The sequence below is a fragment of the Nematolebias whitei genome, chromosome 13 (genome assembly GCF_014905685.2).
Source record: "Nematolebias whitei isolate Nwh7 chromosome 13, NemWhi1, whole genome shotgun sequence".
NCBI classification, from domain to species: Eukaryota; Metazoa; Chordata; class Actinopteri; order Cyprinodontiformes; family Rivulidae; genus Nematolebias; species Nematolebias whitei.
In genome coordinates, this window is record NC_056510.1 from 15891478 (window position 1) to 15909056 (window position 17579).

Genomic DNA, 17579 nt, shown 5'->3' on the forward strand with positions numbered 1-17579 from the left:
GTGTGTGTGTGTGTGTGTGTGTGTGTGTGTGTGTGTGTGTGTGTGTGCGCGTGTTGGTTTCAGAGTGTCTGCCTCTTTCATCTCACAGCTTTATTATGTCAGTGTCTAAATGAGTGACAGATAGCTCTGGAGGAGCTCCAAGCAATAAGCTCATCTCTCTCACACACACACACACACACACCTACATACGCAGCCTTTTACGATAATACATTAACTAACAATGCATACATTTAATCTTCATATTTCTCTCAAAACTAGGATGTGTTTTTTTTTTTCTTCAGCTATTCCATTTTTAGCTTGTAATGTGTCTGTGGCTGCACTAATTAGCATGGATATGTTCCTGTTCTCATTCACAGCACATGTGAGTGGTTAGTCAGTCAGTCTGCGAGTGAAATTGAACAGAGCATCATTGTGAGGAGAAATGGCGCCTAAAGCAACATATGGCTTCAGCTTTGGAAACTTCACATTCCATCATGATACACTCATCACTCTGCATGTCTGTCAGCCTACAGTACACACACACAAACACAAAAAAGTGCTTTAGCACACACATCCATTTGCATGGGCTATGCTACAAATGATTTGCACATCCAACACAAAACTGTGTTGATGTGTCCCAGACTGGTTGGATGAGGTGATGTTCATCCAATCACGTAGTTAACAATCATCGTTGCAATGACTGTAGGGCATATCTTTTGCCGCATGATTCACACCGCTCTAACAAATCTACTCTGATAAAAAAAGAAACGTTGACAAAAAGAAAAAAAAGCCACTGTGAAATGACTGTAAAAACATGTACAGATGTTAGCTGGAAATAAAAAAAAAGAAAGGTATTATCAGCTTAGAGCACTACAGGAAAGTTTTGGATTATGAATGTCAGACTGTAGACAAGATGAAAGAAATCAGCCTGCCATTAGATGATGTTAAAAAACAAAACGTTTGAAAGGATTTTAATACATACTTAGATAAAACTGGCTGGGTGGTATCTGTTCAAGCTTCAGTTCATTGCCACACTCGCTGTCCCTGTGAATATTTTGATTTTTATTTATTTATTCATAGACATTAAAGTTAAAAATCTAATTACAGTTTGTCTTGTTCCTGTTTAACTTTGTGTGTCTTTTTGAGTGTGACTTGATTTCAGCTGCAGTTTAAAGTTAATCACATTTAGAGTGTGTATTTTGTGGGTTCAGCTTTCACAACTGCCTCATTTGAAACGAGTTATTGGAAACACTGTAATGAACAGTGGTCATGTTTATTTCTGCTGATGTGAGAGGAGTAAGTCAGTTGGATGTTCGGAACAGAAACGGTCTTTGATGTTCTAAACTAATTCAATTCATTTCAAATTCAAAAATACTTTATTAATCTCAAAGGGAAACAAAGTGTTGTTGTAGCTCATCATCCTGGTTTAATTCAAGAGTTGTTAGAGGCTGTGGGCAGGAAGGATGTCCTGCAGTGAGTCCAAAGAATCTGGCCACAGATACTGATCCGTCCACCCGGATCCAGCTTGCTGTCAGATCCGGTGAACCTCTCGGTCCTCCTGGGCAGCAGGATTGCCTGAATGCTGGGCAGAATTCCTCCCTGAGCAATGGTCACTCCTTCCAGCAGTTTGCTGAGCTCCTCGTCGCCACGGACAGAAAGCTGAAGGTGTCTGGGGATGATCCCAGTCCTCCCATTGTCACAAGCCAAATTTCCCACCAGCTCCAGGATCTCGGCGGTTAGGTATTGAGCACCGCTGCCAAGTTGACAGGAATTCATCCACGGCGCCTCCTTTTCAACTCATTTGGGATTTGGGACTGTAGCTGAGGTAATTGAGCTTTTGAGATGTTAATCAGCTGCTCCTGGTTGTTAAAAAATGCCTTGTTGCCATGGTTATGCAGCATAACAAATGCCCAAAAGTCAAAAGGTTTCAATAAAATTCCTTCCAGCAGCACATCATCTGATACCAGAGGAAATAATCATCAGAAAAAAGTGATTTACATTCAGAAAAAAGAGGAATTAACGTTTTCAAAAGCAATAAATCAGAATGAATGTAACAGAACTACTCCAACATGCAGCCACCCCAATTCACTGTATCTTCATATTTTCGTTTTGTGTTTCAATGTTTTAATTAATCTCTTTTAAATAACCCCCCATAGTTTTTTTTTATTAGATAGAATTTGATGTCTGCTGAGAGCAACCACTCAAAAGAAGCCCATTTCAAACACTTGTATTTGGTACCTTGTTCTTTTGTTCATAATCTACTCCTCATGACGACAGGTGAGGGTTGGAATGATGAACCAGTAAACTGAGGGCTTTGTCTTTTGGTTCAGCTCCTTCTACTGTATATCACAATTGCCGGAGCAACACTGTCATTACTACTGTCGAAGCCCCAGTCCATCAGCATTCCCCGTTTTTCCAAGTTAAGTTCTTAAGTTCAGTGAAACATTTTTATACAACATTTTTTCTCCACTGTCAAAAATACACCCCTTGTTCTCAAAAGAGTGTCATTTTTTTTCCTGATTATCTAATTCTTCAGTTTTGTGCCGAGTTCATAAAAAAGGTTGTTTTGTTTCTCAACTGAGGTCTCTTAGGTGATTTTGACCCAAAGGCAGCAGGAGGGCTAAATAAAGGTCTGAACACTTTACTGCATAAGACTGTATACCAAGCCACTCAGCTTGTGCTACTTTAGGTAAATCAGTTTCTGTCTCAGGGTGTTTGGCTTGAAATGCACCAGGATGTGTGTCTGGATAAAATTATTCTGAGTTTATCTGATACTTCTGCAACATATGGGATAATAATATGTTTTGTGCCCTTTTTTTTCTTTTTCTCCCCATTCAGTTCTGTGAAGTTTATTTTGTTTTATTGTTCCAGATTTCCTGGCTGACTTGACCAAAACCCAGTTAGGTTGTCCACAGGTTTAAGGAACTTCTTTGATGTGTCTGTCCTCCTTATATTTTCCTGTTCACATGTTCTGTTCACATGGGGGACATATGTAAGTTCAACTTTTTAAAGTACTATGTTGAGCTGAGAATAATGAGCAGGACAGACGACCAGATCATGGACTCATGCAGCCTTTTTGAGCCCATTAGTGAGATTGTCCCAAAATTGACATAAACCTGGAATTCCCCACTGATGATCAGAACTGAAGAAGCCTTTCAGTTGCAAGACAAAATATCTTCCAGAGACAAGAAGTGAGGTCCATTTGGATTCTATTTAAATAAAACCTTGAATCAAAACTCTTATTCGAGTTCTGAGGGGAAAAAAAAAATGAACAGGCAAGATGGTGTCCTCAAAAATGAGCCTGTATTTCAGCATGCAGCCAGAAATGTGGAAAAAATTTAAATAATGTTCAAAAATAAATAATAGGATAACTTGTGTTTCTTGTAAACATGACAAAGTGAAATCAAATCCAGGATGAGGTTTAACCACAGTACTGATACGCATGTAGACAAACCATCATAAAAAAAAAAATATATATATATATATATATATATATATATATATATATATATATAAAATACAACAGACTTCGGATTACAACACTGGAAAAAAAAGCAGGAAAGACAACGAAAACAGAGTCTGTCATTCATTTATGAGTGTTTGTGTAGTTTATCTCACCGGGGATGTCTTTTTTGTCTTCCTGTTTGTTGGTCTGAGCTTCCACTGCTTTCACAACATGTCCAGTACAACAAGCTGCCAACAAAACACAGAACAAGAACTCTATAAAACCCAAATATCAACATTTAACTGAAACTGGGTGAGAATCTGTGTGTGCCTCACCTTGGCTATTTGGTTTGGCTTTCAGGATGTAAAACATTATGATGAGAACGATGGCGATGGCCATGATAAAAATTGTTGACATGGCGATAATGAGTGCTGTTGCTAGATGACCTTGGTCTGGTGTACCTGGAAAATGGATGCCATAATGAAGGTGTGAGTAGGTTTGTAGGAAGATACAAAAAAAACTGATGGATGAAAGAAAAATTACGTTTGTGATATTTTACCTTCATGTGAAGGGTTGGGAAAAACTGTTGTGCTGCCGAGGTTCATCGGACGTTTTTCTTTTGGCTCGATGGGTAGCATGCCTGTAAAACACAAAAGTACACATTTTATTCTTACACTTTCAGCTCAGTTATCTGTTCAGAGTCAGAATAAGCTTTATTATCATTGCACCGAAGTTCAGCGAGATAATCTTCCATACAGTCGTTTGAAAGATGAGCGGAGTGCACGTGGTTGCAGCTCCTAGGAGCGCAGCCCCTTATTCTTTAGATAGAAAAGGGGAAATACCATGAGGAAAGGATAGTGGTGTTTCAAAAAATGTCTTTCCATACCTTGTCCTTGACAGGACATGATTCAAGACATTGAAAAACTCTACCAGTAAGCACATTTATAGACATGTACTGTATGCATTTGAGAACAAGACAGTGAGGTTTGTCCATGAAGCACATCCAGATAGCACCATAGTCCTGCTAAGATGTTGGGGTGTGCGCGGGGGATGGATAGAGCATAGCCTTCTTAGTTTACACACATCCCAGGAGAAATTTGATAAGTTGGCCTGATTCAAGGCTGAACGGGGAAGTCAGATACAGATGAGCCACAGTTGTGTTTTTGTTCAGGCAGACTGTTATTTCTCATCAGCCTTAAGTTCTGCTCGTACTTTCAATATCCAAAATGGCCAGATGTGTGGGCTTTCCGCTGGTCCGTGCTTATTAGCTTCCTCCAAGGTCGATCCCAACACGCTGGCAAGTTCCAAAGCCGCAAGTGTCCTACGATTCTCATAAATCACTTCTGTCTCTCCATCTGCATCCGTTGATGCAACAATTAAAATTAATGTGTTAGTAAGCTGCTGTTGGGTGATACTTTGAGGCTGACAATCCAAATTTCAACCAATCGTAAACAACATGCTCAACACAATTCAAACTCTTGATAGAGAAGCGTTATCAGTCATACACCATATATATATATATACCAACTCAAAAACTAATGTAAATGAAAATAATGTCTGTTCCTGCTTTTTCTCCACCTACAACAACTTGAAGTCATGGTTAATTTACAGTAGCATATACGTGGAAGCATTTCTTTTTGCCTTAAATGAGCACCAACAATTCCATTTTTTTTATTTAACTGCAGCAATAAAAGAACTAACGACATAAATTTGTTTTATGCAGTTAGAAAGAGTGATTCGCAGTTCAAAATCAGATGCATCAATAAAACTGGCCAACATCTTCTTCTTTCTGCTTTTCTTCCTGTATTTCACTCTGTCCTCTGCGTCCTCCATCCTCATTCCATTTACCAAAAATAGGCAGTTGTCTTAAAAACTGTTTTGAGTCTCAAAAAAATAAAACATTTAAGCAAGAGTTCTTAGCATTGATTGAAAAAGACACGCACACACACCTTAAAAACATGATTCGCACAAAACACAAAAGTGGAATAAAAGTAAAATCTGAGGTTTGTGTAGTTTAATTTGGTGAAAGACTTGCAGTGTGGTTGTATTAACCAACAGGTTGCATTTTACATTTTGTGTTTCTATCTTTCGTGTTGTTTTAATGACCTGGACCAGTTTAGTTCATGGTTCCCAATGAAATTGTGCATAAAACGTGAATCACTACTATTTATTCATGGTCAACCACACAGAATAAGAAGGTGAGTATTTAGAAATGATAGAGTGCTTTCTTTGAGCAAGTTCTAGTTTTAGCCTATTTAACGTGAATGATTTTGTCAGGCTGAATCCTACAGGCTTCTTTCAAAAGCTGAGAATGCAACTTCTGAAGACATGCACTGTCGTAGAAAGGGTTGAAGTAGAGTTTAACGTATCGCTAAAAACTGGCTGCAAGGAAGATCCTTTTAAAAACAAGCTATTGCTCCAGTCCTGTATTCTTGTTGTGTTTTAACCAATGCATGCCATAAAGATTTAATAATGTCCTCAGGAAATGGTGTCAACTTGTAAAAAAATCTGCAACAATATGTCTCTTTTAATGAATAGCTGATCCAATTCTATGTTCTTCAACAGAATAATTTCATTTAACATGGTAGCTCAAAGGTTTTTCTACAGTCTTGCTGACAAACAGACAAATGGCTTTGATCAAATATCTTTGCATTGGCAGTAGATAGGTGATTGTGGCTAAAGTAGACATTTTAAAGAATGTGGTACGAGAGCAGGATGTGGGAAGGAGCTTTGGGTCTCTTGGTGGCCAGACAACATGGGGAAACATGGAACAATTCCATTCTTCTGCTCTGTCTTCATTTTGCAGCTGTGTTTATAAACAATATTTGCAACTGCATTCATAAATGCCATTCAATGTTTTTTTTATTACTAACAGCTGGACTTTATAAATCCTTTATGCAATAACACTGATTTGCTAACTCACAAATTAACAGCAGGCAGTATTGCAAATGACATTTACCAACATTGCCTGATGTCGGTAATGTAGCTGGGGATTTTGAACACAACGAAGATTACGGTAGATTAACGTACATTAGTTTATTTTTTTTATTCCCCTTTATACTATTTAAAGTTTTGGTGCCATTCTTTAATTAGTATCTGGGTTGAAAATGGGATTAAAAAAAAAAAATGAAACAGCTGTTAGAAAACTAAATCGCTGATGTGGATGACTGGTTAAAAAGTGGGTTTTGGTGGGTTTTTAAGGAACTTGTAGAGAACTTTAGTTACATTCATCACAGGGATATGCATATATCTTGTGACTTTCTCGTAAGTTATAATGACATGTAAAAAAAACATATTTTGAGAAAAATGTGCTTAATAACTAAAGTTATATATATATATATATATATATATATATATATATATATATATATAAAGTAGCACCTTAGCATAGATATATCACTTACTTCACACTAGAAGCAAGAAAATATTAAGAACATACACCAAAATACATCCATACATATAAAAGCATTTAAAAATACAGGAGAAATAAATAGAAATAGAACACACACAACATTTAACATCAAGCTTACAGAACCAAACACTATATCACCTTCATTGCATTTTATTTGTATTTCCTTAAAAAAAAATCTTCCTAAACTTGGCATTATTGTTAAATAAAAAAAATAAAAAAAACAGTAAAAAAGGATTATTGTAATTTTCTAGAAAAACACCGAAACATGCAGTTGGTCCAGTGAGATACTGGTTTTAAAGCTGTGATGGGAAGTTCATCTTGAATTCAAAAAGCGTTCAATACAAAAAGTTCATCTTGGTAAGAAGAGTGTGCAGTGGGTCTGAATCAGCCCTGCTGTGTGTTAGAGGCACAGCCAGCAGGTTTGACAATATACAAAGGTGTTTCACTGAGTGCATATGTTGCCACTCTTTGACGATGGGCTGTTGGCTTCAACTTTACTGGTCAGTTTTCTTGGAGCCTGGTGTGATTTTGTAAACAAGAGAATTCCCCAAAAGCACATTAACATGCCTGACAGGTGATAAACTTTGATTCCTCTAGTATAAAAGCAGTTTTATCATTCAACGTTGGTACAAAGCAGTATGCCTCCTTGTCTGTTTTCCTCCATTTATCTATTGCTTCCAGTCCTCCCCTTCTGGGTTTTTCATCAACTCTCCTTCCTCTTGCTTAATGGAGCTGTAAACTCCCGGCAGCGCATAAATCACATCTTTTAATCAGTCCTTCATTTCACCGAGTTGATATATCCTTTGGCATGTGCCTTGCCGCTTCCCGTGGTCTGAGGGCCTCGTGTCACCACATATACACACACAAACACACACACACAAACCAGCACTCTGTGGCTGCAGACATCAACTCTGGGTATGTGTTTACACTCCTCAGGATGATGACATGAGTCTGAACTGGAATTCTGTTTAGTGTCTTGTGGTTTATTCTCTTAATCAGGCTGAACGCACCGTGCAAAATGACAAATGTGCCGACCTGTCTCTGGCCCAAACAGATGGAAAAAGCCAGACCAGGGAAGGCGAGGAGATTTTAAAGAACGTCTGAAGTCGAAGGGGAGAGTTTTAGATACTATGAAGCTTAGATGAGTAATGTAAAAGGAAAAAAAAACTGTCAACAAAAGTAAAAGAGGAGAAGGACATAGTGGTAACTGAGCGATGCCTACAGGTTCATATCACAACCTGCCAAAGAGTAGCATGAGTTCAAGCACAAACATGCTAATCATCCATCTTTCTCATACCCGCCACTATTTTAATTATCGTTACACACGCACACACACACACACACATGCACGTGCACACAGCTAGGCAGGAGCCAGAGTAATTTACAGATTACATGGCAAGTGTCAGCCTGTCTTCACCTTAAGCAAATAAAACTCCCAGCTTTAGCTCCTTTTTTAAGATTTTAAGTTTGTTGAACATTATTTTTCTTTCTCCATTAAGAGGATCTCAGTTTGAAAGAGACAAGTAAGCAGTGTCGTCCTAATACGTATCAAAGTGAAAATGGTAAAACTCTTACAAAGGAATGATCTATGAAATAAATGAAATGTCAGAGTTTATTGACACTGAGCTGTGGAGCTTTTGAGTTATTAAAACATAATGTACCAACACTTTTTGAGAGCAAAAATATCTGTTTCAACACAAAAAAAAAACAAGAGTACTGCACATATTTAAATATCCTAAGTCTTGCTACTCTTGACTTGATGTGTACGTGTATGATGTGTGTATTCTACTTCACAGCACACTGCAGGCCCAGGCTGCTTTTGGGGTTTTCATCTTTCAAAACATGCTCATTAATTAAATATGTCACAAGAACAATAACATAAGTTTAAGGGCTCTTTAATGGCACTCAGATGGGATTTTAAGTAATTATGGGCACATACATATAATTACTATTGCAGCATTAGACCCATACGGTCAGAAATGTCAGAGAGATCTTGTCGAGGAACCCTCATTTTTAGACTAATACATCTGTCATCTAGACGACCCACAGAAAGCACAAAGGAACTTTTTTAAAAATTATTTTAATTTTACAGTAAGTATTTGAACTGGTAGAAGTTTTCCCGGTCATTCTTCAGCATTTACACCTTCCAATACGTTTTATGTTTGCAAAACTTAATTATTGCTCCTTGAAAGTAAAAAGCCAATAATTGTCTAAGTGTGTCTTTGTCGGTAGTGTTAGCAAAAGACACGGTATCTTGAACCACTCAATGGATTTTAATAAAAGTTTAACTAAATAAATATTGGATGTGCATCTAAATTTGATGAACTTGGATAGTCAACCGAGTTCAGGCAATTTTACAGGTACTGAGCTCAAACTTGATTTGTTGGTAAAGTGTAACCCAGAACACTTCCTCTAAGGGCTACGCATTGCATGACATCTTTGTTTAAAACTAGGACTTTAAATGTTGGCTTCAATTATTTTTGACTGTTTGCAAAACATCTAATGAACCAAAATACATATATTGGTTAACCTCTGTGAAAGTCATTAATAGATGTGGATCTACAACTGAATAATTTCTGGAGTCATCTCAGTTCAAAATGACTGCCACAGTTTATGATAATAACCGTCAATTTTAAAGATAATGAGCTGTGTGTGTGCATGTATGTATGTATGTATGTGTGTGTGCGTGTGTGTGTATGTGTGTGTGTGTGTGTATGTGTGTGTATGTATATATGTATGTATATATATATATGTATGTGTATATATGTATGTATGTATATATATATATATATATATATATATATATATATTCATATTCCTAGGGTTCTGGGGCATGAATTTGAACCTACAGCATGTCAATGTTTTTCCCCACTGAAGACACATTACTACAGATCGCAGTTTGAGCAAGTTTACACATGTAGTTCATCCCACAGAAGAAACTGTGGTGACTTAATTAAACTGCAACTCAAGTGTAAAGGGGAAAATTGGTAGACTTTCTTTTATTTATGTATGATCAAAGCAATTTTAAGATGAACACAATGTTAGGAACTGCCACTGGAAATTTGAGACTCATTTGCAAAACCTAGAAACACTGCTTCAAGCACATTCTTAGTGTCCTGCAAGCGAGAAATGTCTACAAACACTTATGGTATCAGTTGGGCCATGTTTGCACACAGATCAACGTGCACATGGTGTCAGATATGCGGGATGATTAGTGATGTTATTGATGAGCAGCCAAACGACTGGTTGGAGAAAGGAAGGCAGTGAACCAAGAAGGGAGAGAAAGTGAGTGTGCAACCTGTTTGTTTTCAGCAGTAACGTTGGCTCATGAAGAGGAGAATGATCAAAGGGTCTGGGAGAGCTCAGCTCAACCTCTGACCTTCAGCTGTTTCCTCAAACTAAATCCAGGCTTTCATCATCTGCTTCCATACACCCTGACAACTTTTATGGCTTTTTTCATTTAGACACAGAATTTGTATGCAGCTTCTAACCAATTAAAATGTATGCTAATGGTTATTAATGTTTAGTAAATGCATATGGTGGAATTAATAGTTAAAATGGATTTGCAAAGAAGCAAAGAAAGGAGTGATAAATACAAAAAAGGTGCCAAAAAGTTAGTCTTACATTCTTTGGTGTTGCGGGGTGCATTCTGGCAGGAGTGGCAAACCATCCCATAGAGGTTTCTGGGTTTATTCTCCAGCATATAATACCTGCAAAACATAAACATAAACCATTATAAAACAGCAATTAGATACACACTGCAACTGGGGTTAACTTGAAAGGATAAAGCTTAGCAAATGATTTGCTCTTAATGTAAATTGTGTCTCTCTCAATATTTTATTTTGCTTTATAACATTTAAAAGATAGAAAACAGTTGCAAATACTGTATATAAAAAAATTAAATAGCTATTAGACCTGCACATAAATACAGTCAGCTGGTGTGGTGGGCATACAGGTGTCTTCTTTCTACACTTTGTACTTATACACAGTATAAGTATGAGGGAAGAATCTGAGGTGAAACGTTTGACTTTCTATAGAAATGTGCATAATTGATACCCTGGAGGTACCACAAAAAGCTTGGTACAGTTTTCGCCTGCAGCCATGAACTGGATTCAAGAGGAGAAAAAAAAAAGAAGAAAGGTATGAAAAGTGCCAGGGTTCTGAACAGATGGACGGTTTTGGATCGTTTAGGCTGAATGGCATTAGGAGGATATTTGAGAACTGAATGCATACAGCCTGCAGGTAATCAGGACTCGCATGCAGGTGCGGCTGATATGTAGAGTAGGAAAGCACTCCCGTTTAATATAACTTGACAAATAAAAGAAAACTGAGCAATCAACAAAAACTGCATGACTTCAAGTTAAAATTGTGTTTCGAAGAGTTGGAGAATAAACAATAACACAGTGCACCAAGACTAAGCATATTGTGTACTTTTACTTTGTTCCATTCTCTTTAAATTACTCCAAGGTGTTCAGCTGGATTCAGTCAGTTCTTTTCTGCTATTAGAAACTCCTATGTGACTGTGTGTAAGTGTGATTAACAAAACCTTATCAAGTTGAAATGTCTTCCCTCTGCCAGGTTTCTGGCATCACAAGTTGTCATTTTTACTAGTTATTTGGTCTGTCTCTTCAACCCCAGAGGTAACCCATCATTAGTTTTACTACTACTATTACTACTATAATTGTTGTTGTTGTTGTTGTTGTTGTTGTTGTTGTTGTTGTTGTTGTTGTTGTTGTTGTTATGATTATATGTTTATGATATGTTTTATGACCCAAAAAGGAAGAAGTGAGTAAAGATAATAGATGGATGGATGGATAGTAGTCATCCAAAGGCATTAGCAGTATGGTGTGTCCTCATTTTATAACATAAACTTTCCAAATTCGACCAACTTGTTTTATTCATAAGTTACTTCATAAGTTGATTAATAAGTTGATAAGTAATGTAAAGATCAATTCAATTCAGTTTATTTATATAGTGCTGAGTCACAACAGAAGTCATCTCAGGGCACTGAACAGAAACATTCATATATATTAAAAAGTAAATTAATAACATTATTTATTTGAGGAGCAGACTACTTTGAGTTTAACTCCATCACAGAACTCTCATCCTGAGCAAGCATGAAGGCGACAGTGGAAAGGAAAAACTGCCTCATGAGGAAGAAACCTCCAACAGAACCAGGCTCAGGACAAGCGGCCATCTGCTTTGACCAGTTGGGTTTGAGAGGAACAGGGAGGAGGAACAGATACACAATGGCAGGTCAAGAATCACGTTAAAATAGAAATATCAAATGAAAACTATGCATCTCTAACAATTAATTTTAAAAAATGATCAATTTTGTCCTCCAGTAGTCTAAGCCTATAGTAGCATGACAACCCTAATTATAGGATTTACCAAAAAGGAAAGTCTTAAAACTGGACAATGTTTCAGCCTCATGGACAGAAACTAAAAGTTGGTTCCACAAGAGAGGAGCCTGATAACTGAAATATCGTCCTCCCATTCACTTTTTGGAAACTCTAGGAATCGCAAGTAAATCTGCAGTTTGAGAGCAAAGTGCTCTGTTATGAAAATATGGAACAATAAGGTTTGTAATATAAAATTGAGCTAGGTTGTTGAGGGCTTTGTAGGTTAGAATATTTTTTAATTCTATTCTGAATTTGACAGGGAGCCACATCACTGAAGGATGATGGCCACTCCTTCGAATAGTGTTAATATAGCTGATACTTGTCCTTCTAACTGCAGTTGCATCATTTTTTTCTTAGTAAAATTAAATTATCTGTCATTTTGAATATGTTTTAATATCGGCTGACCACATTATTCAGTTCTTCAGAGACCCATTTTCAGCATGAAGTCTGAATAAAGTCACACAAATAAATGCAAAACATCATCCAGAAAGTTTTGGAACATGACAATCTTTGCAAATTTACAACGAAAACTAAAAATGCACACCAAGAAAATAAATCATTTGGTATCTATTGTTTACAACTGATATGTAAAGCTGTTATTATGGATGATTCTTTTTAAATCTCAGTTGCCATCAAACTGCAAACATGAACACAACCCAGATATAAGTCAAGACAATTCTTGGATTATTTTCATTGCAAGTTTATTGACTAGTAAACCTGACATGTATAAACTATTTATCTTGTATTTATGCACATATATGCACAGATAAATCATATATATTATGCTCAGTTTGTCTCACTTGTTTTAAAAGTTGTTGCATTTACTTTCTCTCTTAAGACTTGTACTAAGTTTTTCATTAGCACTTTTTGATTTATATGAAAAGTAATTTATTTGATGATAAAACATGAAAACAAAAACTAACATAGTAGAGCATGGACATATTATATAAAACTGCAGTAATTTAAAAAAGAAAAAAGAAAATCTTGTGACAAACATATTTTTTTCAAGCTTTTAATAGATTTCCAGCTCTTTCATTAGTCATACATGAATTCAAAAAGTGAATTAATTGCCGTTTGACAAAAAAGTTATTTTTATTACTTACAATCTAAAGTTTTATTGAGTTCATATTTATATAGCTCTAGTTGGTAGGAGTGAATGGAGTTAAACGCACTTCCATAAAAGTTTCAACACTGCCATTAAATCAAAACGCAACATAAACAGACTTTACACCCATTTTATAAGTAGAGCAAGACAGAACTGTAAAAACTTTATTCTCGTTCGCCATTTCCACTAATCGGCAACGAGTTTAACGTGAGGTTTGTGAAACGGCTCAGGCACATTCATATACAGGACACACATAGACATGATCAAACTGCACTCTCCCTCATGTAAGAATCACATTAATCAAAAGCAAAAACATCCGGCAAAATGACACTCGGAGCCAAAAAAAAAAAAAAAAAAAAAAGATTTTATCAATGAAAGTCTCTCATGGCGTGGGAGGGATCTAAAATATCTTCAGAGCATAAATCTTTCATTTCAGTGACACATTTTTCATCACCTACTTTATTATTTATTTTATTTAATTTTTTTCTATTTAACAATAACCCACAGCATTAAAACGAACAGAGCAGGGTGGCTTGCTCACATGTTAGCTCAGGAAAATTAATGAATAGATGCAAATTTAAGAATAAAAAAAAATGCATGAAGTTAGAAGCGTTTTGACTTTATCTCCTGCAACCTCTGCTACTGTAATTATAGTCCTGAGGGGATGTTTTCAGCAGATCCTGCATCAATAGTGGCGCCACTTATTCTGTTATTGAGCAGATCAAAACACATCCCACTGAGAATTTCTATAAAGAATGTAATCAGGACATTTCATTTTCATGTGTGTTCTTTTTTTTTTTTTTTGCACTGTTTATGCAGACGCTTCGTTTTTTGCAACATATTGTAACACCAATGTTGTTTTTAAAGTTCTTGGACCACAATCAGAGCTTAAGTGCAATTTAATGTACAAATTGTTTTATAATTTGCTTTTGTTACACATAAACTGTTGATTTGATCCACATTCATCACAATGATTCTGAAGGATTCCAGTGATCTACAGGTGGTGGCAATTCATTAAAAACCAAACCAAAAAAAAAAAAAAAACACAACAAGGAAACATAAGAGAGAAGTCTACTGGTTTTAGTGAGTAAACAACGATGTAACAAATACAATGCAATAAATGCTAAATAATTATAGAAGTAATCAATGAAAGCACTTTATAGCTGTTTTTGCTGTGACACTTTATGCACAGATTTGATTAAATAAACTTAGCAATCATAAACTAAAATAACAAAACCTGAACATCACATCAAAAATGTAGAACATAGAAGAAAACATGTTCAGTGAATGTTTTGTATCGTTTCTTTTTTGTTAGTTTTTAATCAAATAGACATGACAGCAAATGAGACCAGGCATGGAGATTTTAATGACTATTAAAGGTAAATAAAATGTTTGGAGAACAATAATTAAAGTTGTATTTGTGGAAAATGCATGTTACATAATAATAAAAATGATGATGATGATGATGATGATGATCATAATAATAATAATACTTATAAAAGGAGGTGTTACAATGTAAAACTAAATCCAGTGTTTTTGCTCGTCTTGGCGATAGATGATTTTGATGCTTTGAATGAAAACCATCATAAAACAGATAGTATTCTTATAAAAATGTTGAAGCAATATCTCATCTTCAACTTCTTTACTGACTTGACAATTCAAAGCAAGGAAATACCACAATTTCCGGACTTTAAGTCACACTTTCATAGCTTGGCCAGTCCTCTGACGTATGGTTCAAAGCGACTTATATAAGTTTTTTTTTTTTTTTCCTTATTCATGATGCTATTTTTGACTGACACGTTAAATGTGCGTTCATACTGACATGAATCAAAGAGTAAACATTACCATTTGCAGCCGCGAGAGGGCCCTAGGCTTTTGGCAACTATATGTTGTTAATCTTCTGCCGCCGTTCCCCCCCCCCCTCCTCTAAAGATGGCGGAGTTGTTCAGAAGCAACACAGAGGATGTTAACTTGCTTGTCGGACTTGTTGGCTTGTTATTCAGGATCCCAGGTATGTCCTGTGTGTTAATGTTATTTGAAATTAAATGTCTGTTCTTGCACTTTGTGAAATACACGTCTAAATAAATGCGACTTATACTCCAAAGTGACTTGTATATGATTTTTTTTCCTCTTCATGTGGCATTTTCTGACTGACGCAGGTTATACTCCAGAGCGACGTATAATCCGGATGATGCGGGGTATATATGGATGCCTAAAGTTTCATCTAAAAATGCAATACTTATTTAGTTTGTGATGATTTTATGTTGATAATTAGGGTACAAATTTAATGTTTTACAAAACTGAAAAAGTGGAAATCGGAATCAGCCTATAAAACTCTGATCTGTACATTTCTGCTTTTATGTGAATTTTCTTTGTTTGTGACATTAAACCTTTCTGGGAGCAGACTCAGCGCTTGTGTTTTTCAGCATTATAATAAAAATATAAATGTAAAGTATTGTGTGAGATATACAATTGTTGCAAAGTGCACGTGTGATTTACCCAGGTAAACATGGTCCACATTCAGCATCCCTTTCTGGAGTTCCTGCTGTACGAACAGTAGCTTTGTAAAGAGCATCACAGTCCTTGTGGCGCCTGCAGATCTCATACTTTCCTTTCGAGTATTTCCCCTGTGGGCACGACACGCAGGCAAAGTCCTCGTCCTTCACACCGTAACCACAGTTCTGCAAAATAAACATGTATCTTAAATTAAATCCAAACTGCGCTTAATATTAAACGCCAAATTAGTCAATAAATGTTTGCTTCTCAGATGAATGAGATGAGGCATCACTACGATGTGGACACACAAACACAAAAAGCCCACACTGTACACACTTTAAAACACACATCTGTTTCTAGAGCCGTCCTTTAGTAAAAATCTGGCTTTACTCTGCCGAGATGACACGAGAGAAATGGGATTGCTCACAGAGGATGTGTGTGCACATCTTTCCATGCATGGTAGTGTTTAGATTGACCAACTCGTCGTTCTGTTTTCTCGCATCGATCGTCTCCAAATGGTGCTTCCTCTCAGTGGGGAGGAAGAAATGGGCCACACACAAAATCACACATGCTCACATTTACCAAAACATACTTGTCTCCCTTTTTGGCTCCCTCTTTCATCTTTAATTTCCCTCTTTCTTCCATCTGTTTATTAAACACGCCTGCGCCTCTTCGCTTTAGGCTATACCGTCAACTGGCTCTTTAAGAAATCCAATATTCTAGCCCTTCTGTTTGACGTCCGCAAGTTAAGGTGCGATGAATTGATAGAGAAGCGCACTGAGCTATCAGCAGGATCACGTTTCTCTGAGCCATCTTTCTGTGGGCTCACCGTGGCTCTGCTTCTGTTCAGAGCTTTAAACCACTTCCAGTGACTGAAAAACTTTCTTTTTAAATATGCTGTCATTTTGAATCATTTCTGAGATGTACTCAGCGTTTGTTGGTTTTTTTTTAGTTCACAGTGGGGGGGCATATTGTAAAAGAAAAGCAGACAGAAAGAAAAGTAACAAAAAATACAGGAAGAATTAGTCAATGGAAAATACAGTCCATCTCAAACCACCAGGTAAAATAATAAACAGTAGATGCTGAGCAGCTTTCTTTATAAAAGACAAGCTGACAATAATTACAGAATAAATTTCAAAAGCTGAAAATGGACTTAAACAAGTTTACATGCATATTAACAAAAAGGGAAATTTGCATACAAAACCAAAAGCTTTGATACATCACATAGCCAAAAAGGCATTAAAGCTCCATTCAAAGTGTGTGTGGGCATGTGCTTTCTGAAGTGTCTGATGTGAACATGGTTATTCTTTGATTAAAAGCATGTCAAAACACACACACACACCCACAAGAGAGGCTGGAGAAAGTGCAGAGGGAGGGCTCATCTCAGTCCATAAACATCTTGTTAGAAATGTTTTACTCATAAATGATTATGTTTGGTGCTTATCTGTATTAAAACGAAACAACAGATTCATGTGATTTTGTGAGTTTAAACTCAGCACAATATGGAGGAGGATGTCTTCTAGTACATGCACAAAGATAAAGAACGTAAAAACAAAATAATACTTCAATTTGTGATAAACTGTAAAACAAAAAAATGGGTAAACGAGGAATCATGATACAGTTTTGCCATCTGCTGCAAACAACAATTATATCAGGTTTGAGTCAGGAACGTTTTCTTAAAAACTGTACTTGCATACTTCAGTCACATTCATTATACTGAAAACTAAATTATATATATAT

The 17579-nt window shown here is 36.4% G+C and overlaps 1 protein-coding gene across 1 annotated transcript in view; it reads right to left on the reverse strand.

The window, feature by feature from the left end:
• edar (ectodysplasin A receptor) overlaps positions 1-17579 on the reverse strand; it is a 124800-nt gene that overhangs the window by 83636 nt on the left and 23585 nt on the right. Inside the window, exons 4-8 of the mRNA XM_037686901.1 lie at positions 15843-16024; positions 10461-10546; positions 3984-4064; positions 3760-3885; positions 3598-3672 (exon numbers count right to left, since the gene is read on the reverse strand). Of these exons, the coding sequence (XP_037542829.1) occupies positions 3598-3672; positions 3760-3885; positions 3984-4064; positions 10461-10546; positions 15843-16024 (550 nt within the window). The remainder of the gene's footprint in view (positions 1-3597; positions 3673-3759; positions 3886-3983; positions 4065-10460; positions 10547-15842; positions 16025-17579) is intronic.